Source organism: Poecilia reticulata, chromosome 9 (assembly GCF_904066995.2).
Source record: "Poecilia reticulata chromosome 9, P_reticulata-male-v2, whole genome shotgun sequence".
In the NCBI taxonomy this organism is placed as follows: Eukaryota; Metazoa; Chordata; class Actinopteri; order Cyprinodontiformes; family Poeciliidae; genus Poecilia; species Poecilia reticulata.
Window position 1 is genome coordinate 33,456,629 of NC_088838.1, and position 22,398 is coordinate 33,479,026.

A 22,398-nucleotide genomic window follows, 5' to 3' on the forward strand; every position below is an offset into this window, starting at 1 on the left:
CTTCCTGTCGTCTTCTTCTTCATTTCTGATTGTAGTAACATCCGGTTGTTGATCATAAACCAGAAACGTTTTTTCATTGCAGTTTTACTAAACACAGATATTTAAATACAGCTGGAAAACATCTCATCTGGCGCATAAACATTAAGTTGAAAAGCAACATTTTGACATTGGGGTGTTTCCAGTGAGCAAATGTATTTTTGTAATTTTAATTTGCACAATTGTATGGTTCGTGGAGATGCAGCTACTAAGTCCAATATATGTCAAATGACATCGACATTTACTGTCTTGAAATTGGCCCACTGTCTCTTTAAGAATCTCCTGCTCTTTCTGAAGCTCCGCCTTCAGGAAGTTATCCCAACAAGGCTCCTCTACTAAACCCTGAAGAACTTTTTTTTACCAGCATTGTTCGGAGCAGTCGCTCCTATAATGTGCTCAGCTGATCCACCAGGTGTTTGCTAATTGCTGCTGGCTAGTCTGAAGGAGCTGAGTGTTGGGGAAAGGTACTCCGTAAAGTCCAAAAAGGACCAAAAGTGTCTCAGAGGCTGGATTGATGGTTCTGATTTGATCACAGATCAAACGTTTTGTTGCAAATCGTCATCAGGGCATCAAAAAGATTCAAGTTATCTGCCAAGAAGAACGAAGCGTGAAGCTAGCAGGAAGCTGTCATCTTCCTGAACTTAAGCCTGCCTGCAGCCAGGGGGTGTTTTGTTCTTTCATCTGGAGACACAATCTCACCCTGAAAACATCAATAACGTCTTTCTGCTTCTTCCTCTGGAGGTTTTTAAACCAAATGTTAAGCAGTTTTCTCTGCTCTGAGTGTCACGTTAAAGTAAATGTCAGCTACAGGCAAACTGCGGATGTAATTAATTAAGTCAGTGAGCGTCGTCCAACTCCTCCATCCTGCAGGTAGCGGGCCTGATGGAGCAAATGGCTCCGATCCAGAATCCATGTTAACGTCTTAATCTTTCATCTAAGCGCCGTTAATGTTTAGTTTTGTGGGTTATGGCTGTCGACACGACCCTCGTTCTCCTTCGCCCCCGGCAGCTCGGAGATTAGCTGGGCTGTGATGAACGACCTCACAACTCCCCTCAGAACCACCATGAATTATTAACACGCCGTCATAAATAATGCGCCGTAATGAGGAGCGCTTACAGGCTGCGGAGGAGAGGATGGCAGTTTAACAGGAAGAGAAGATGGAGCGAGGCGGAGCGCCGACCTTGGACCCGACGGCCGGTAGATGGAGGAGCTCCAGCAGAATAAACCCGACATCCCGGTTCGCTCTGCAGCGGAGAGAGGACAGCTCAGTGATGTCACAGAGGTCAAAGTTGAGCAGCTGAAGCTGAATCAGGGCCATGATGCTCAGACCTGCTGCAGCTCAGGTGTTTCAGGTGTTTCTGTTATTTCTGACACCAGAGTTAAAGCTGCAGTAGGAAAATTTTATAAAAAATATGTTTTTTAAAATATTTGTTAAATCTGTCACCATGTTGTAATAATTTAATAAGAGACAGAAAAATCTGATCTTATCCTCCTCGTTGAGAAATGCACCAAAAACAGCCAATCAGAGCCAGTGGGAGGGTCTTGGCGCTGTCAATCACATTCATGTATGAGCAGCTAAATGTGCTAAGATTTTCCTCTTGACTGATTGGTTTGACGACTTATTACAACCATTATAGACAGATAATGGAAAAATAATTAAATTTTGGTTATGGTCATAACCACAATTCTCTTCATGTTATCGTCATAACATAAAGAGAATTTTAACAAATATGAAAATATATTTTTTATAAGAGCATCTTTAAAGAGTCCAGGCTTTTATCTGAGTCAGGACAGCTTCCTGCTGTAAGTGGAGTCTAATTATCTGTGTGATGCTTTGCTTTGATGATCTGCTGCTGATAATTCCTCTGCAGCATGAAGTTCTGATGGTTCTGTGCTGATGACCTTTGCAGCGCGGCGTCCAGCCGGGCTGAAAGTGGAAACACTCCTGGAAATGAGCGTCATGGAGGGAAAATGCCACTTCACTTAACGACTAAAAGACATTGAAATATGAGCGTTTATATGACCACCGTCCTCATCATTCACATCAGCAGAGCTCATCTTCTTCTATGGTGGCTGTAACTCTGCTGCAGATCCTGGATTTATGTCTGCAGTGTTTAATCAGAGGTTCAGAACCAGAACCAGCTCAATAAAACTGGGTCGTTTGTTTTTCTCAGAAAGGCAGCAGCTGTAATTAAAACAGCCGTCTAACTCGTCTGCCTCGGTGTTTTCACACATGTGGGCGATCGGGCGATGAAGGTTTGATTGCAGCGAGGCTGCAGCTAACAATTACTGTAGTAATTGATTTAATGTATTGATTATTCTAACAATTATCAATTAATTGGATTTAGAAAAACACCAATGGATCAGATCGCTAAACTGAGTCTTTCTGGTTACTTTTATATGTATACAAGTGTCTTCAGTGATGAATGAAAGTTCTCCATGGTAACCGCCAGCTGCTGTGCTCTCTCTCTTCTCGCCCTCAGAGGTCGTTCCGGTCGTTTGCGAACGACGACCGCCATGTCATGGCCAAACACGCCGGCGTCTACCCGGCGCCAGAGGAGCTGGAGGCTGTCCAGGCGCTGGTGTCCACCGCAGAGGGAGCTCTGAAGAAGGTTTCTGACTGGATGGACGGCCTGAAGGACTCCCCAGGCAAGACAGCCGGCTGTGATGACGAGGAGGAGGAAGACGCCGCTGAGACGGAGTGAGTCTGATTATGGGCCGGTGTTGCACACTTGGTGGTTCACCGTAGAGACGGTGACCCTGTTCAGCTGTAGAGGGGATGTTGGTGTTGTGAGGTAATCGGGCGCCGGCCGCCCTTCCTCTGCCCCAGCCCAGCTGGAGCGCCGGTTCTGTGCGGGGTGACCCGGGTCGGCCTGCTGGCCAAAGGTCTGCTGATCAGAGGCGACATGGAGCTGGAGCTGGTGCTGATGTGTCGACCCAAACCCACCAAGCTGCTGCTGTACACCGTCAGCGCCAACCTGCCCCTGCAGATCCAGGTACGGAACCGTTTAAGACGGGCAGGACCCGCCTTAAAGGGGCGGCGTCATGTTAAATCCACTTTACATCATGTTATAATGTTATTCCTCCATCTAAAACAAACCTGGAGTGTTACTTTGATTCTTTCATACATGTTTGAGAAATCCCTTAATCTCCATGGCAACCGTTCAGCTGTGCAAAACGCCTGGATGGACCAAGCTCCGCCTTCGAGACGCAGCTCCGCCTCCGAGCTGCAGAGCCTCCGCCTCACAGAGCAGCTTTCACAACTCGGCTCCTTCAGACTAGCCAGCAGCAATCGGCAAAAATAATAAATTAAATAAAGCTGTAAAAGTTCAGATATCATCAATAAAAAACCTGCATCAGTCCAATTCTAGCTGCTGCCCAAAGATCTGATTTATATATATTTTTCTGTCAGCTTCAATAAATGTGGATTTTACTAGAGGGTGGGTTGTTGTGGTGTTAAAAAAAGAAAACGGTAAAAATGAGCCCACAGCATCACTGTTTTCATCAGAAAACTGATGCTGTGGGCTCATTTTTGAAGAAATAAAGTTTATTTATTTGTTTGTTGAAGGTTTTTTAGGTAGGAAAAGATCAGAGAACAAAATGTGGAAAGACGCGAGGTCAGGGGTCAAACGGTGACTTCACCTCCAGACAGTCGCTGTGCTGAGATCCATCCCAGAACCCAGAGGATCAGTCTGGATCCGCCGTTCAGAGGCTGAAGCATTTCCTCCTCCTTTAATTACTCACCACAGCTTCTTCATCAACAGAGGAAACTGTCTGAGGATCTCATTTCCTGCCGCTAACTGCAGCCTGACGGGCGGCGATGGATGGATGGAGCCGTTTTTACCTGACAGAGAGGCTGAAGAGGAAACATTCAGATGGAAACGAGACGGAGCTCCGAGCTGGCAGGAAGCTGCAGACAACACGACTCTGCTGCCGCTTACTTCCTGTTCATGTCGTCATGCAAATCAGTGCAAAGGAATATTTAATTTTCTGTATCTTATATTACTGATTCATCACCTGATGAAGCTTTGGAAAGCCACAGAAAATCCCATTGAAACATACAACAGATTTAGGAACACTGGGAAAAATACTTCAGGAAAAATCTAAAAGAACTTAATACAAAATATACAAATAAAAAAATATTGATTTCTAGACTATGAGATTTCAGCAGGATCAGATTTATTTTCGTAATTCCAATTTGCTCAATTTTACAGTGAATAGAAACGCAGCTACTCAACTGACATATTTATTGTTTTCAAGTGTTTCTTTTCTGTATTTTTTTTTTACTTTGACACCAAAAATGACTGAAACATGATGGATGGATGGATGGATGGATGGATGGATGGATGTTTTCTGGCCGATCGCTGATTATGATCTTTAAAAGCTTGACTTGCTGAGTAAATATTACCTGAAATGTCACTAAATGTATTTAGAAAGTTGCTGAGCTGGCAGCAGTGTGGTCACTACTGTTGACTGCAAACGGACAGACGTGACCTGGTGGGCGGAGCTAACAGCCAAACCTCATCAGAACAGGACTGAGGCTCATTTTCAGACCTTTGCTGAATTAGACGAGATCAGTGGATTCGATCGGCTTCACATGGAAATATTGACGATCACTCATCTTCCAGCATTAAGGAAATCGGCCGGCCGATAAATCGGTGCACCCCTAATCTTTGTTTTCCTGGTCACTATGGTAACGGTGTCGCTCTGTGTTACAGACGATGACAGACGACAGGTATGAAGTCCAGTCGTGTGTCTCTGAGGCATCGATCCGGGTCTGCAGCACCAAAGATCCCAGACTGACCCTGAAGATCACCCTGACCTCGCTCGCCATGAGGGAGGAAGAGGACGATGATGAAGGTACTCACTTGCTTCTCCGTCTGATCACATCGAGGACGAACTGGAACAGGAGAAACCTGAGCTCAGAGGCTCGGAGCGCTGAAAGCTGAGAGGCGGTGGATCTGGGTCAGCAGCAGCTGGACAGACGGAGGATTTCCTGAGAGGGTGGATGGGAAAGCGAGCCGCCCGTCTCCGGTGGCAACGCGTTCAGGCTGCTGTCCGTTTTAAACCCGGTCTGAGGCGGCGGTGGGAAACGACAGGAAGCCGTCAGCCTGCCGTCACTCTGGTCTTCAGCGCTCCCTGAAGTTCTGGCGTTCCAGAACGACGAGCCCGCTCCGGGTTTCTGCTCCCAGCAGGAACGTTTGGGACGAACTTTCACAGAACAGAGAAACGATTCCTGCCGAACGGCTTCAGAGCGCTCTGTCGAGTGAAAACATCCAGAAAAGCAGGATCGTTCCTCGTTCAGCTCCGTTGTCCTGACAACAGGAAAACACCTAAACTCAGGTTTAATATTCTGCTGGTAAATATGAGCAGAAACGACTGATTACAACGTTTCACACGTTTAAAAACATTAAAGCAGAGAAACTGTCTGGTTTATTACAGATCCAGGATCAAATGACCCTGAAGACGTTTGAAAAGCCTTAAAATAAACTTTTCTTTATTCCTTTTCATTCCAAAGGTCCATGTAGAGTCTTGGCCTCTCAACAGAAACATAAATAACTGCTGCGTTGAAAGTTTATGATTAGATTGATGTGGAGTGAAATTAAATGTTAAACTAAATGACTTCAGTTCCCTCTTCACCGTCTGAGTTGCTATAGTTTCCCATGTCTCCCAAACCATCCTAAGCCTGGGTCAGAGGTCACGGTGAGCCGTACGGTGTCCTGTGAGGTTTGGTTTTACAGGTCAGGTGATGAACGGCAGTTTGTGACCCAGATGATGAAAACGGGAACGTTTACTGAGATCCAGAGCAACGCAGTGATTGTTCAGTTTGTCTCTCTGCTCACCCGAAGCTCCAGTTTATGAAAACTTTAATTCATCACAAACTGAAAACGGGGCTCATCATTTCCTCCCAGCCGACGTTCGGCTTTTATCTGAAGGTTTTCCTGATTTTATCTGAACTTTATTACTTCCAGTCAGCTGCTGTCGCTAAACGAAGGTGGAAATTACAATCCAAAGGAATGTGGGTATCGTTTTATTGTTTCCATGTTCACTCACCAGAGAAGAGGTGCAAATAAATTAATTTTTATTTCTAAGACGGTTAAAAGTGCCAACTTTGCATTAAAAGTGTCATTATTTACCGAATGACACTTCATGACAACTATCATAAACATTCATAAAGACTTCTTTATGTTCATGACAGATGTTATGTCAGTCTTATGGACACCCCTTCAAATAAAGTGTTACCATATTTTTAAACTCTCCGTTCTTCTTCCTGTTTGCTTTTCCAGAGGAAGTCGATTGGGAGGAAGGCGAGCCGAGGCGTGAGGAGGAGGATGAGGAGGAGGAGGAAGATGTCCTAGACAGGTTGAAGTGCCAGGCGGCGCTGACGGCGCTCCGACACGCCAAGTGGTTCCAGGTGAGCTCAGCAGGTTCTGGGAGGAATGATCAGAGTAAAGACCCGGTTCCAGTGAATCGCCTCTCTGCAGGCGTTGGCATGACGACCTGCTGCTGATTCCTGTGATCCACCGTCACGTCGTTTTGTTCTCTTGATACGATGAAGGTTTTAGTCCCTGATTGCTGGTTTTCTCCCAGGAGAATCGTTTTTACCAGTATGATCCTTGCAGGTCATACACAGGGTGATTAACCAAGACCCTCCTTCTGACTCTTGAAGTCAGAAGGAGGTTCTTCAAGAGTCGGAAGCGGTGCATTTTGACCCGCAGCAGTGCATTTCCACCTGAAGCGGTGCATTTTGACCGGAAGCCGTGCATTTTGACCGGAAGCCGTGCATTTTCTCCTGAAGCGGTGCATTTTGACCGGAACCGGCGCATTTTGACCGGAACCGGCGCATTTCCACCTGAAGCCGTGCATTTTGACCCGCAGCAGTGCATTTTGACCGGAAGCGGTGCATTTTGACCGGAAGCGGTGCATTTCCACCTGAAGCGGTGCATTTCCACCTGAAGCGGTGCATTTTGACCCGCAGCAGTGCATTTTGACCGGGAGTCGTGCATTTTGACCGGAAGCCGTGCATTTCCACCTGAAGCGGTGCATTTCGACCCGAAGCAGTGCATTTTGACCCGCAGCAGTGCATTTTGACCCGCAGCAGTGCATTTTGACCGGAAGCCGTGCATTTCCACCTGAAGCCGTGCATTTTGACCCGCAGCAGTGCATTTTGACCCGCAGCAGTGCATTTTGACCGGAAGCCGTGCATTTCCACCTGAAGCCGTGCATTTCCACCTGAAGCCGTGCATTTTGACCCGCAGCAGTGCATTTTGACCCGAACCGGTGCATTTTGACCCGCAGCAGTGCATTTTGACTGGAACCGGTGCATTTTGACCCGCAGCAGTGCATTTTGACCGGAACCGGTGCATTTTGACCGGAAGTCGTGCATCTTTTACAAATGGTAACCTAGTCAAAGGACAGGCCCTTTTTGACCATCTAGATGATAAAATACAGGCACTTTCTAAATGTATCAAGTTGTTTTTGTTGGATTAAAATTTTAAAATGTTTATAAGAGCAATGACAACCTATTAACCTATTGCAGGGTCATAGTTCACGGGGTCTCAACTCAAAACTGAATCAAACAAGATGAGTGAGGTTTGATCTGGTTGAATGTTTGATTCCCTCTGAACCTGCTCCAGTAACACTGACTAAACCTCCAGTTCACGGCCGTCAGCAGTGTGCCGGAGCGCCAGAGGTCGTGACCTTTCCTCTCTCTGCTTCCTGTTGAAACGCTCCTCACACCTCCGTCTGTCCCTCAGGCCCGGGTCGCTGACCTCAAGTCCTGCCTGGTGGTTCTGCGGGTTCTGAGGGACGTGTGCAACCGCCAGCCGGAGTGGCAGCCTCTTCAAGGATGGGTAGGTGCCGCTCAGCGCAGGAGCTATCGGGGGTCACGACCTCTAAGCCCTCTGGTGGTATTATGTGTCTGCGCAGCCGCTGGAGCTGATCTGTGAGAAGGCCGTCGCCACTAGCAACCGGCCTCTGGGTCCAGGGGAAGCGCTGCGCCGGGTCATGGAGTGCGTCGCCTCGGGGATCCTGCTACCAGGTCAGAGGTCATGGGCCATTCCATTCCAGCTTTATTTAGAAAACACTTAAAAACAACTCTGCTGTCCAAAGTAACCAGAAATAAAAACAAACGATACAATAACAGCAAAAACCAACGATTTGAGCCGAGCTAAAACCAGCTAACTACCTGGCTAACTAACTGCAAACTATCCATCTATCTAGATAGATGGGTAACGTGTTATCTAGTTATCTTTCTATCTATCTCCTTAGTATATACATCATATAGATGTCATCACTATTTCATTAACAATTCCAGTTAATGAATTTTTGCTATTGTTAGTTTTATTTTTTTTCTCCACTGAGTGTAACAATAAAATACAATTAAAGCCTGAAAGGGAAGTGAAGTTACTGTTCAGTTTAGTGATATAAATATATAACTCTTTATGTGACTGTCTTAAAGAATCATATTACAAATTTTTTCAAGATCTGTTTTTGTATTTCAGTGATTCCTGTCAAACAGTCACAGCCACACAGTTACCTAAAACATAAGGAATAAATAATTTTATGGTCGCTTTCGCACCACAAAATATAATAACATAATGATAAAACTTTTCCATATTTTCTATATCAGATAAATAACAGAGATGTTGTAACTATGAGCTGCATCATGGAGTGAAAAGATGTTTGTTTTTGTCAATAGAGAAACGATTCCCTCAGTTTCTGAATAAAACAGGTTTAATATTGGAAAATCAAATGAAAGTGGGATTAAAAAGCTGCAGAAACACAGAGAGAGGTGAGATGAGCAGAACGGATCCGGTGGAACCCGTTCCTGGTTCAGTCTGTTTCAGAAACATGAACTGATTCTTTTTCAGCCTGAGCTTCATCCTCCGTCTGCTAAATGCTTCTGCTCAGCTCCTATAAACACAAACGTCCTGTGATGTTTTCTTTCCTCGCTGCGTTTTCTGATCCTCTGTCTGGGAATCCTTCACATCTTTTCATCAGCAGAGAGTTCGACCTTCTGACGACGTGAGCGCATTGCTAACAACCGCAGGGATTCATCACCTCTCAATCATTCATTTTCTTTTCACAGAAAGGAGAAGACGGAGTATTAAGGCCAATATGGGCAGAAAAAGGAAGTAAATTTACATAAAAAAAACTAGAATATGAAAATCTGAGTTTCAAAAGTGAAAGGTTTCAGCTCAAAAATTGTAAAGTTTTTTTTTTTTTTTTAGAAAATTTCTAAGATTGGACTAAAAAATGTCCACTTTTTTTCTAGAAAATTTCTGAGATTTTTCTAGAAAAGTTTTGACATTCAAACATTTTTGGTGGAAATTTGCTCCTCCTCTTTTTTCTATCTGCAGTGGTTGTACTGTACCTTCGTAGAAAACAGAAGACGTGTGTTTTGCTTTCTTACTTTGGGAACGTGTGTGTGTGTGTGTTTTCGTGCCAGGAGGCCCAGGAGTTCACGACCCCTGTGAGCGGGAACCCAGAGACGTTCTGACGCAGCTCAGCGCGCAGGAAGCCGACGCCCTGACACGCAGCGCCCAGGTGAGTCCCAAACATCCCACATTCCCACGCCGTCCCTGAATCCAACAGCTCAGACAGCTTAGCATTAGCGCAGCGGCCTAAATTAAAGCATGTTGTTGCTCAAAGGCACTGTGGTAAGGAAGTCTGGAGCGCTTCCTGTTCGCTCAAGGCCCCAGACCTCTAAACGAACAGGCCCGATCTCACCTCTGCTCCACAGCGGCTCTAACCGGTTCTACAGGAAGCTAAGTGGGTCAGAATTCAACCAGGAGGCGTTGTATTTAAAACGATGCTCTGATCTCCGCTGGAGACGAAGCGATCTGCAGAACTTCTTCACTTCTTTACACCCAGAATCAGTTTTTTATGAGCTCAGACCTGCAGAGCATCATAAAGCCTCTCCTCCTGTTTTCCTGCTGTAAAACTGAGCGCGCTCATTAAGGAGCGTCCCACCGGGTTCGCCTCAGCGCCGCCTACAGCCTCAGACTCAGCAACTTCCTCCAGGAAGCAGCTGAGCTCGTTTTAGGAGCGACTTCTCAGTGAAACGTCGGTGAAAACGTTGTTAAAGGTTTAAAAGAGGAGCCACGTTGTGAAGGCAGAGTTTCAGAAAGAGCCGGAGTTTCTTAAAGACACAGAGGCCCAATTTGAAGCCGTTAAATTATGTAGTCAGATTTCTGTTAAGTTATACAGCATGTTTTTAACTGAAGGTAAAACTTATTGTGCTATAAAATGTCACATTGTGGCTGTAAAACACATAATTCTGCCCCTTTAAATCAAATACAACAATATTTTTGTAGATTTGCTCTCTACTGTTAAAACTATTTTTAACATACAAAATTGTTCATGTACATCTGAGATTTTTTTTCTCAAAAAAGCTATGAAATTAAATTCCATGTTTGTGTTAATTTAAAACTATTATGACAGTATTTAATCAGAGTAAACTGTGACTCTGCCACACATTGAAGGTTTTCTGTCCACAGCGTTTATAATGCATGAAGTTTCCTCAACACTCCGAGCTGCTAAACCAAAGAGTCACTGATCGATCGCAGCCGGTTCCGCTCTGTTTGTAACCTCCTCTGTGTGTGTGTGTGTGTGTGTGTGTGTGTGTGTGTGTGTGTGTGTGTGTGTGTGTGTGTGTGTGTGTGTGTGTGTGTGTGTGTGTGTGTGTGTGTGTGTGTGTTTCAGCATGCGCTGCGCCTCATTGCGTTCGGTCAGCTCTACAAGGTTCTCAACATGGATCCTCTGCCGGCCAGCAAGGCTTCTCCACGGCTGCTGGAAGGTCAGAGTTCAGGAATGTTTTCTGTTTGTTGAATGTTTGGTTTCACACAGCCTGCAGCCTGTGTGAAACCTCTGTTTGTTTCTGTTTGTTTCTGCCTGCAGGCGGCTGCCTGAAGAGGCTCCGGGTCGACTCAGGCTGTGAAGACAGAGACTTCACCAAACGGATGAAAGGTGATTTAACTTCCTGGTTTCAGCTCTGAAACATCTGCAGCAGCTGGAAGCAGATCAGATCCGATCAGAGCTTTTAGTTTGTTTTTTTATCTTTGGTTCAAAACCTGAAGGAAGCAGAAAAAATGTCCTTTGTTCTGCAGTCATTTCGAAGATTTTAATATAAAATTTTCCCAAAGATCATCATCAATATCTTCAAATCAAAAGCAGCACAAACCAAAGTTTTTGCGGCACAATCATAACTGAGTTGATCAACACAAAATATTTACAGAATCAAAGGTTGACCTCTGATGATCTGGGAACTTTTTTAGGAATATCTTCAAAATGATAGCAGCACAAATTAACACTTTTACTGAACAAACGTAGCACAAACATTTGACACCAATTTTCTTGGATTTGGGTAAAGTGTTGGGGTCTGGTTGACCTTTTGACCTTTAAACTTTCATCAACATTTTCGAAGCAAAAGCAGCGCAAAAGAAAATGTTTCTGCACCAACCAGTACAAAGGTAGTTTAATTTATTGACACCAATTTTGTGTGATTTGATGAAGGTGGGGGGCTGGTTGACTAATAATAATAATAATAGTAATAATAATAATGGTACAACGGAGCGCTGCTGCGCGACGCTGCTGCGCGACGCTGCTGTGCGGCGTTTCTGCACCGCGCTTTGGGGTTGTAAATTGTTCATATAGAAGTTTGTTTCTGGTCTCATTTCATTGGTCGCTTGAACAACCAACCAAAAAACATGATGTTTAAGAAAATGATATGTGGATGAAGCCAGAGATTTGTTTCTCTCTGTCCTTGTTTGAAGATCCCAATGTCTGAAAACAATCTCCCTGAGATGGAAAAAGACAAAATGTTGAACATAAAAGCAGAATGTTGTGAGAAACAGCAGATTACTGAGAGACAGCTGGAGCGCAGAGTCTAATAGCAGCAGATAAATGGGTATCGACTGAAGACTTGTGAAGTCGGAGAGCTGCTCTGTTCAGTGTGTGTGTGTGCGTGCGTGCGTGCGTGTGTGCGTGCGCGCGCGCGTGCGTGCGTGTGTGTGTGTGTGTGTGTGTGTGTGTGTGTGTGTGTGTGTGTGTGTGTGTGTGTGTGTGTGCGTGTGTGTGTGTGTGTCTAAACACCCGCTGATGGTAAACAAGGTGATGTTGAACAGGTTCTGTGTAAAAGGTGAGAAAGTGACTCAGTGGAACTGAAAGCGTTGAGGCTGTGAACTCTCCTTGGAAACCAGGCGGCTCCAAACAGGCTGGAACGTTTCATCAGAGAAACAAACTCCAGTCTTCATTAATCTGAAGTTCAGTTTATCAACTCTGAACCCTGAACCACAGAGCTCCATGAAGCCAGACTGTTCCTGGATTATTCCTGGATTGTTCCTGGATTGATGGAGGAAGTTGCTCCTGGACGTTTCTGGCTGAAATACATTTTTTCATATTTAATGAGATTCAAACAGTGATATTTATGACCAGCTTCTGGTAGCTGGATTTTCAGAGTCGTTAACGTCTCACGTACTCCGTCCTCCGTCTCCCTCCAACCTTTCTGGATATTCCAGGTCGTCCAATCGTCTCCTGAACACCCAGAATCTGGACGCTCCACCTTTAAAGGTCCAGTCTTGTGTTTTCCAGGCACATAGTACCATTTCATAGCACAATCAAGGAACTACATTACCATCAGTTATTATAAAAATGTTATATGTCAAGTATGACATTCAGGAAGTCATCATAAAATGGCTCCTCCATTAACCCTTTAACTACTTTTTTCCCAGCGTTGCTCTGAGCAGCAGCTCCTGTAATGAGCTCAGCAGATCAGGTGTTTGCTAATTGCTGCTGGCTAGTCTGAAGGAGCTGAGTGGGGGAGGCTGATGTGAGGCTGAAGCTTGGAAACTGTAGGCCTGAAGAGGAGCTGCGCCTCGTAGGCGGGGCTAGGCCCACCCAGGCATTTTTCACAGCTTGAATGGTTGCCATGGAGATAAAAGGATTTTTCAGACATGCATGAAAGAATCAAGTTTTCGATGAGGCAATAACATTAAAACATGATGAAAAGATTAAAATGTATATTTTAAATGACACTTCCCCTTTAAAATCTGAATATTTGAAACATTTATTGATCTGCAGCTGATAATTATTGTTTATTGGTTGAGGCATTTAAAGGCAGGTTCCTCTTGTTCTGTTTGATGTTTAGAAATAATCAGCAGCTCTAATCGGCCATTTTACTGGAGAGATCAATGCTGCCGGCTGCAGCATCACAATTATCTCTGCTTCCTTCAACAGTCAGTTAGAGCTTCAACACCCCCCATTACCCCGTCACCCCCCGAAAAACCCATCAGCACCTTCACCTCCATCCTCTTCCTCTCCATCTGTCTCCATCTTCAGGACAAACTTGCTGCTCCCATCTCGCTCTGTTACTCGACCTTTTGACAAACGACAGCTTATAATTTTGATAAATATCAACTGTAGGAAATTTGTCATCATTTTTATAGAAACATCATTTTATTTCTGTTTTCCAAGAAAAAAAAAAAAGTCAAGTACGATGAAAAACATCTCTTTCAAAAAGACATTTTCTCCTGATATTTATTTGTGGCAAATGTGAGAAAAAAAGCACATAGTTTCAAAAATCAGATCTGGATACATATTATAGGCACTTTTAGTTTCAAAATTCAATACATTTACACAAAAAAATACTTTTGAAACCTGCATTTATTAAACATCAGGTTTTTAAAATTAATATTCAGCCATTAAAATCCTCCGTTACAAAAGAAGCCATGATTTTTGAAGAATCAGGCTAAACTAGTCGAGTTCAGCATGTCGGCATTAGCTCCGCTGGAAGTAACATTTCTCTGGATTCAGATGACAAATAAAATAAAATCCTCCCTAAATTAATAAACAGCAGCAGATTTTCCTCTGTGCTTTTCCATCCTGGCATCCTGTTAACTTACACTTGTGCATTAGCACACTGGTAAAAAAAAAACAACCTAAAATAAAATACTTTGCTTACAGATTTAGCTGTGTATAAATGTTATTTCTCACCTTTGACTGAATAAAAACAGGACAGGTTTATATCTCTCAGGGTTCTGGGATTAAAATGGTCGACACGTTCAGAGCCATAAACACTCCAACGTTTCCACCAGAGCAGCCGCTAAACGTCTGCTGCTTCAGGATCAGAAACCCCTCTGAGGATTGATTGCTTCTGCCTGGTGCTGCAGAAGACGTCCCTCAGGTGGGATCCAGACCTGACGACCCTCAGGATCCCATCCATCCACTGGAGCGGCTTTGTTTCTGTCCTCTCTGCTGGAGTTTTATTGTTGAACCTTAAGACAACTGTTTGTTTTTCCTGTCTAAAAATGGAACATTCAGGGGTTTTATTTCTGTTTTTAATGAATTTGTACCTGAATAATCTGCTGTAAGTTCAACCACTGGGAGCAGGGAAGAGTTTTCTCTCTCTCTCTCTGATGTTTTATCACATCAGCTCATTCTGGATTCTCTGAAGAAACATTAAAGGCTGCTGATGGTGGGAATTTACCTGAGGACGGATTAAAATAAGGAAAAGCTGCTGAGTAGTGATGCAGAACACGCAGCATCACTCTGGTAAAATAAGTCCACAGTTTTTGTCAGACAGAAAAACACAGAAGAAGAAGATTTGGAGTCTGGATGGAAACTACAGAAACATTAAAACCTTCTGAGTTCAGATTATGTTTGATATGATGTAAACCTGATTAACAGCACTTTATTTTAATTAGTGCTTTATTATCACAAACAAAAAAAAGCCAATTTCACTGATGCAAAATCAGCTTTTAATTCATTTATTAAACTTCACTGTTAACCCAGGAACCGTTTTCAGTCAGAGTGACTCCATATAGCTGGAAATTTACTAATTTTTCCAAATAAATTAGCAAACTGTGTGAATGTATTTTAATAAGACGAGCGCAAAACCCTTTCTAAGTTTGGGATATGCAATAATATAAATATGTAAAATCAAATATTAATTTAATAATAAATTACTTAATCGGTACAGAGAATGTTACATCATCACTGTACGGCGATCATTCTTGAAATCATAAAACTGAAAATGTGAATTAGTTAAAACTTTGGAGAGAATCAAACAGTTTGGTTTCTGTGGTCCGGTTCTGGTTCTGCTCCTGGTTTCTTCCTGTAACCAGGAAGTTGTTCCTTTCCACAGTCGCCACAGGCATGTTCAGTATGACGGTTTGCTCCAAAGTCAACCATTTGATCATCATCCAGGTTTGTTTTGAAAACCTTTGTTCCTGTTATAATCTGAATTGGACCGTTTTGTTTAATAACTGATGAAGATCTCAGCACTCAGATTAAATCTGACAGGAAGAACCAGCATAGTTTCGTTTAGTAAGAAAATATTTTTTATTTGGTTTAATTTTCTCCTAAATATTCAGAAATATTTCATGTTTTTTGAGCGATCTTTGGGTTTAATATCTGCATCTTTGTTTCTGTAGTGCTGGACTGGAGGATGACCGACCCGAACCATCCCATGAACGCTCTGATGCGTCTGAACCAGATCCATCCGGGCCTTCAGTACCGCCTGCTGTGTCAGTCGGGTCCGGTCCACGCTCCGGTCTTCACCATGTCCGTAGAGATCCAGGGAACCACGTACCAGGCCAGCGGGAACTCCAAGAGGACGGCCAAGCTGCAGGTGGCCCTGAAGGTACGGCCCGGTTCCACAGAACCTCTGGTGGTTCTACAGAACCTCTGGTGGTGGACACACTTCCACTAATTTGCTATCAGTACAGCTAACTCTTCATTCAGTGTTAAGCTAACTTTGAAAATGTTTGAAAACCAAAGCATACTTGGGTTTTCCCTAAATAAATTTTTCCCTATAAATTCTAAACTGCTAATTTACTCGTCTGTTTTGTGAACTTCAACATGTGATGAAGTTTTGGTGATCGACTGTTAAATTTTCTCCAAGTTAAACATTTTATCCATGCTCTTATTTTGAAGGAGATGAAATCTGTTTACGTTGCAGTTTTCTTCTCATTTTTTTTACACTTTATTTAAAACAAGAAACAAACAGGAACAAAATAAAAACAGTAGAGAACAAAACATAACCATAATTACAATAACTGAGCATTGCAGAATATAGAAATTATGTTCGAATGAAATTGGTTCTCAAAGGTTGTAGTCTGTCGACGGCTTTAGGATTTAATCTTTAATTGTCTGTATAGAGTCCTGTACGTAACTGAAGATAATCAGGTCTGGAAATTAGATTTTTGTTGCAGATGTTTGGAGGTGTGAATCCTGTTTACCGTGAATAATTAAAATGTTGACGACATAAAATTTGTGATGTGCAATTACAAATTTGATCCTGCTGGGGGCGCTATGTTATAATTATTCACACGTCTTTTACTTTGGGTGGATATCAACATGGCTAAAGCTAGTCATAAACATTAGCAGAGCTAATGTTTATGACTACTGCTTCAGCGCAGTTAGCTTCTTAGTTAGCGGCTCCCACCACTGCTTAGTGCCTGGCTCAGAGACACTCCGTTCAGGCGCTCATCTCCACGGTAACGGTAAAGTCGTGTCTCTGGTTCCGTTCAGGCTCTCATCTCCACTGTAACTGTAAAGTCGTGTCTCTGGTTCCATTCAGGCGTTGTCTCCATGGTAACGGTAAAGTTGTGTCTCTGGTTCCGTTCAGGCGCTCATCTCCACGGTAACGGTAAAGTCGTGTCCCTGGTTCCGTTCAGGCGTTGTCTCCACGGTAACGGTAAAGTTGTGTCTCTGGTTCCGTTCAGGCGCTCATCTCCACGGTAACGGTAAAGTCGTGTCTCTGGTTCCGTTCAGGCGCTCGTCTCCACGGTAACTGTAAAGTCGTGTCTCTGGTTCCGTTCAGGCGTTGTCTCCACGGTAACGGTAAAGTCGTGTCTCTGGTTCCGTTCAGGCGCTCGTCTCCACGGTAACGGTAAAGTCGTGTCTCTGGTTCCGTTCAGGCGCTCGTCTCCATGGTAACGGTAAAGTCGTGTCTCTGGTTCCGTTCAGGCGTTGTCTCCACGGTAACGGTAAAGCCGTGTCTCTGGTTCCGTTCAGGCGCTGCAGGCTCTCGGTTTCCTGCTCGCCTCAGACGGGGACCTGGACTCTCTGAGCGCCGATGAAAAGTCTGACGGAGAAGGAAAGAATGACAGGATGTCCACCAGCTCCAGCTCCACATCCGTCACCTCCTCCACGGAGACGCAGGAGGTGGGAACACACACACGCACACACCAGACAGATTTCCTGAAGTGTCTTTATAACATGAAACAAACTGTAAATCTGAGGTGGGAAGGTGTTTTGGTTTTTTTATCCTCTTCTGTTGTTTATGATATTTCAATGGTTAATTTATGAACTGATGACTTCCTGTTGCTGCAGCCCCTGAATTTATCAAATCCAGGTCACTTCAGATTTCTGCTCTTGTGTCTCCGGCTGATTCTCAGATCAAAAAAATCAGAAAAGGTTAAAACGTGAGCGTTACAATGTTCAGTTTTAATGTGGAGCCTAAAAGCCTTTTTTCACATTTTCATTTATAAAACTTTTTTAAACTCGAGTTTTTTTCCTTCCACTTAATCATTCGCACATTGAATGATATTGGTTTAAAATATAAAAACCCAGTAAAATCCAGGCCTGTCAAAATAACACATTTTGCTGGACAATAAATTATCCCAGAAGTTTTTGCTTTAGGCAATAATGTTGTTGTTTTCAGAGCATTTTCTAGTAATATAAAGATATTTTTGGTATAATAATGCAAGAACACATTGTCAAAGTTCACTTTAAATTCTAATAAACATTTAACACTGGGACTGAAATACACTTTAAATAATCAATGTAAATTAATAAAACAATAGAAGCAACAAATAAAATTCATTCTGAATCTTTAAAAGCAAAATTCTCCTAAAAAAATGGTTAGTTGAGACCAAAACACCAAACTAAAACGTTTTTCAACCAGTTTTTGGTTGAAAGAAAAAACAATAAATCATGCAAATGATTAATTAATCAAGCGACCAAATGATTTATTGCAGTAAAATCCATCAGATTGTGGTGATTTGACTAAATGTTGAATCAAATTTAAGGTTATGAATAATTATGTAAGGCTCTGTTAATTTAACATCACCGTGGAACAACAGGGACTCTGGAGGTTCTGATCTGAATTAACCGGATCAGAACCATGACAGCCTGTTAACTCCCAGCATGCCTCTGTGTCTCAGTCCAGAGCTCCGGGTCCGATCCTGACGGCGGGCGGGAAAAACCCGGTGATGGAGCTGAACGAGAAGCGGCGCGGCCTGAAGTACGAGCTGATCTCAGAGAGCGGCAGCAGCTACGACAAACGCTTCATCATAGAGGCAGGAACACACACACACACACACACACACACACACACACACACAGAGGAACACACACACATACAGAACACAGAGGCACGCACACACACACACACACACACAGAGGAACACACACACACACAGAACACAGAGGCACGCACACACACACACACACACACACACAGAGGAACACACACACACACACACAGAACACACAGGCACGCACACACACACACACACACACACACACACAGAGGAACACACACACACAGAACACACAAACACACACACACACACACACACAGGAACACACACACACACAGAGGAACACACACACACACACACACAGAGGAACACACACACACACGGAACACAGAGGAACACACACACACACACACAGAGGAACACACACACACAGAGGCACACACACACACGCACACACACAGGAACACGCACACAGGGACATACACACAGGGACACGCATACACACACACATTGTTTTATGAATATTTATTAATCCTAATATCTCAGTGACTTATTGATAGTTTATTATTTACGTTAAACAACGTTGTTGATTTTTATTAAATTAATGTTTTGTTCTGACCAGTCAGATATTTAGGGTGAGAGATATTTCCAGACGTAAAGTTTTATTATTTTTACTTTATTTTCTCCCTGCTGTAGAGTGTAGAATATTATCACAAGACCTTATTAGTAATAATAAAACATATCATCATATAATAGTGAATTTAAATTCTTGTTTTAGTTCATTTGTATTTTGTGAAAACTTTATAAATCCTGAAAATGTCACTGCAGCACCTCAGCATGCATCTGATCTGACCCGGTCCGGTGTCTCTGTCTCCCCCTGCAGGTGGAGGTGGATAAGCAGGTGTTCCGGGGAACCGGTCCCAATAAGAAGGTGGCCAAAGCCAGCGCGGCGCTCGCCGCTCTCAGCAGCCTGTTCTCCGGGTCCAAACCGACCAACGTGAAGAAGAAACGCCTCAACCCAGCAGTGAGTTCGGCTCTGAGGGAGGCTGCGCCCCCTGCTGGCCAGTGGCTCCAGTTCAGCCCTGATCTCTGTGTCTGTCTGTGCAGCCGAAGCGACCCCTGACCTCTGTGCTGACCATCCCGACGCTCGCCGCCAGACCTCCACGGGTCCCCGTCCTGCCCAGAGCGCCGTACATCAGCACGGCCCCCACACACGGCTACATCCCCCCAGGTGGGTCCGGCTGCAGATTAAATCTACTTTCAGGATTAAATGAAGATTTTTCTGCTGTTTGGATCAAAACATGAAGAGAAAACTAGAATTTCCTCCAGAGATCATCTGAACGTCGCTGCGGCTCGTTTCTGTTTCCTTATGGTGGATTCACACCTGAAAGACGAACCTGCTGAAATCCAACAAGCTGAGTTTCTGGTTGCCATGGCGATTGGCACATCTTCTTGGCAGCAGAGGAAGCCCGCAGCATCACTGTTCATGACTGAAATGAACACCTTCTGTTCCTGCTGGAGACGAAGGTTCACTGAGAGAACATTAAAGTCTGAGACTTTAACACAAAACACGTTGGAGCAAAAACTGTAAAGATCTAGAATCCATAAACATTTACAGTTTAGTTAAAATGTTCCTGAATGTTTTAAGGTTTATATTCAGGCTAAACTGTCCAAAACTCTGCTTCAGTAAGGCCAACCCAGAGTTTTGTGTTTCAGATTTAATCAGCATTACTGCATGTTTGGACTGATGTAAAAAAGTCAGTTTTGATCTAAACTCGGTCTAAAAATGTTTAGCAGAAACTTCGATTTTAAAACTTTTACTCCCGTTCTTCTGTTTCTATTTATCAAATGGGATCAATTATGCAAAATGAACTCTCTGCCCACTTTAGTTCTTCCCTTTTGGGTCTTTACTGCTTCCAGAAAATAAACAGAAAAATAGAGCTTAATGTTTATTGTGTCTGGAAAACGAGCCGTTTCAAAAACCTCCAGCAGCAGCTCATTAGCATAAAAGTGACGGCGCAATAAAACATCTGATTCTGAAAGAGGCTCAAACAGGCAGAACTGAGGAGATGAAATCTCATTAATAATAAACATGTTTGTAGTGCATAGATTTACTCTAAAATGAAGCAAAATGAAACATAATGCCACCTCTACAGGAAGCTGTGTGTTTTTGTAGCTCTGATATTTTCAGCTTCTTTCTGAAACAAACTGGAGTTGTGCTGCAGTGAGGCGGTTTTTCTCCTCAGGTTGCTAATAAAGTTCTGATATTTCTTCCTTCCTCCCCCTGAGGAAACCAGCTGCAGGTCTGGAGGTTTTCTGACCGTCGGTGGGAGGAAAACAGATCAAACTGTTTCCTGATGGTGACGGACGTTTTGTCTCCTCTGCAGGTTTCGGTGCTCCGTACGGCTACAGCCCTGCTGCCCCCCTTCCTGCCTACAGTAAGCCCCTCTACCTCTGATCAATAATCAATAATCCATCCATCATCCCATCACTCCAGCTTCTGTTCTTTGGCTCTTCCTCAGGTCTTCCCTCCAGATTGCCCTCAGTAGTTGTTCCCGTCATCAGAGTCCCCCCCGTTTACCCCGTCGCCCACCTGTACCCCTATTAGCCCCGCCCACCTGTACCCCTATTAGCCCCGCCCACCTGTACCCCTTTTAGCCCCGCCCACCTGTACCCCTATTAGCCCCGCCCACCTGTACCCCTGCTAGCCCCGCCCACCTGTACCCCTATTAGCCCCGCCCACCTGTAACCCTGCTAGCCCCACCCACCTGTTCCCCTATTAGCCCCGCCCACCTGTAACCCTGCTAGCCCCGCCCACCTGTACCCCTATTAGCCCCGCCCACCTGTACCCCTTCTAGCCCCGCCCACCTGTACCCCTATTAGCCCCGCCCACCTGTACCCCTTTTAGCCCCGCCCACCTGTACCCCTATTAGCCCCGCCCACCTGTACCCCTATTAGCCCCGCCCACCTGTACCCCTTTTAGCCCCGCCCACCTGTACCCCTATTAGCCCCGCCCACCTGTACCCCTATTAGCCCCGCCCACCTGTACCCCTATTAGCCCCGCCCACCTGTACCCCTATTAGCCCCGCCCACCTGTACCCCTTCTAGCCCCGCCCTCCTGTACCCCTGCTAGCCCCGCCCTCCTGTACCCCTGCTAGCCCCGCCACCTGTACCCCTGCTAGCCCCGCCCCCTCCACCTGTTAAAGGAATATCCCCACTAAAGAATTATGTTCAGTGATCCAAAACATTTTAACCCAGAGACATTTTCTCGTTTTCACTTCTTCAAATCTGCATAAAGTGACTCAACATTCCACATGTAGGGGAGAATCACTCACAACCCGACTCCACTGATCAATAAACGTTTGTGACATTTTAATAGTTTCAGGATGATTATGTTTAATCATAACAGGCTGAAGAAATAAACGGATCTGATGCAGATTAGATTTAGAATCAGCAGCTTTTGGATAAAAGTTTTTCTGCTGATGCTTCACCTGCTGCAGGTTGTGAAGTTTTAAAGTTGAACATCCTGCAGGCGAGACGCAGCAGAAAGGAGCTGAAGTTACAGCCTGAATGAAATCCTGTTTGTTTCAGGGAGAGCAGCGGTTTATGTTTTAGTTTGTGGGGTTTTTGTCATTTTTGGTTTCATATTTTGCGTTTGTTGTGTTGAGGATATAAACTGCAGTTAGTTTGAGTCAGAACCAAATGCAGTGATGAAGCTGTGAAACCCAGAATGTGTCGGATATTCCTTTAACTTTCCCTCCTGTGATTCATTTGCTTGTTTTTGTTTTTTTTGGTGTTGAAAAGTTTACAGCGATCAGTTGCACTGAAAACATTTTTCCTTTCATTTCATATCAACTGTTTACATTTGCTGCTGTTTTATTTTGACCTGGTTGTTAATAATAATCTTTTTAAATAAAAATATTTTTGTGAAATGTTGATTTTTTTTTTTTATTATTATTTTTACATAATAATAATCATCATAATAATAATAATAATTATTATTATTATTATGATAATAATTATGATGATGATTATTATTATTGCTGATTTTCTGCAGTTCTGATATTTTAACTCTGTGGTCACATGACAGCAG

The 22,398-nt window shown here is 43.9% G+C and overlaps 1 protein-coding gene and 1 long non-coding RNA gene across 4 annotated transcripts in view; one reads left to right on the forward strand and one right to left on the reverse strand.

Annotated features, from left to right (window-relative positions):
- The window catches only part of LOC145552894 (uncharacterized), a 262,036-nt gene that overhangs the window by 198,888 nt on the left and 40,750 nt on the right, over window positions 1-22,398 (reverse strand). The window lies entirely within an intron of this gene.
- The window catches only part of LOC103470702 (spermatid perinuclear RNA-binding protein-like), a 41,645-nt gene that overhangs the window by 18,047 nt on the left and 1,200 nt on the right, over window positions 1-22,398 (forward strand). For 2 of the 3 annotated variants that reach the window (XM_081610970.1, XM_008419327.3), the window contains 15 exons: window positions 2,520-2,737; window positions 2,867-3,032; window positions 4,755-4,896; window positions 6,324-6,451; window positions 7,794-7,889; window positions 7,966-8,077; window positions 9,488-9,585; window positions 10,744-10,837; window positions 10,939-11,007; window positions 15,471-15,679; window positions 17,056-17,205; window positions 18,207-18,341; window positions 19,189-19,329; window positions 19,413-19,536; window positions 20,693-20,743. In XM_081610970.1, coding sequence (XP_081467096.1) covers window positions 2,520-2,737; window positions 2,867-3,032; window positions 4,755-4,896; window positions 6,324-6,451; window positions 7,794-7,889; window positions 7,966-8,077; window positions 9,488-9,585; window positions 10,744-10,837; window positions 10,939-11,007; window positions 15,471-15,679; window positions 17,056-17,205; window positions 18,207-18,341; window positions 19,189-19,329; window positions 19,413-19,536; window positions 20,693-20,743 — 1,933 coding nt within the window. Of the gene's footprint in view, window positions 1-2,519; window positions 2,738-2,866; window positions 3,033-4,754; window positions 4,897-6,323; window positions 6,452-7,793; window positions 7,890-7,965; window positions 8,078-9,487; window positions 9,586-10,743; window positions 10,838-10,938; window positions 11,008-15,470; window positions 15,680-17,055; window positions 17,206-18,206; window positions 18,342-19,188; window positions 19,330-19,412; window positions 19,537-20,692; window positions 20,744-20,827; window positions 22,242-22,398 lie in introns of those variants that run through there. The other variant, XM_008419328.3, reaches the window with a different exon arrangement.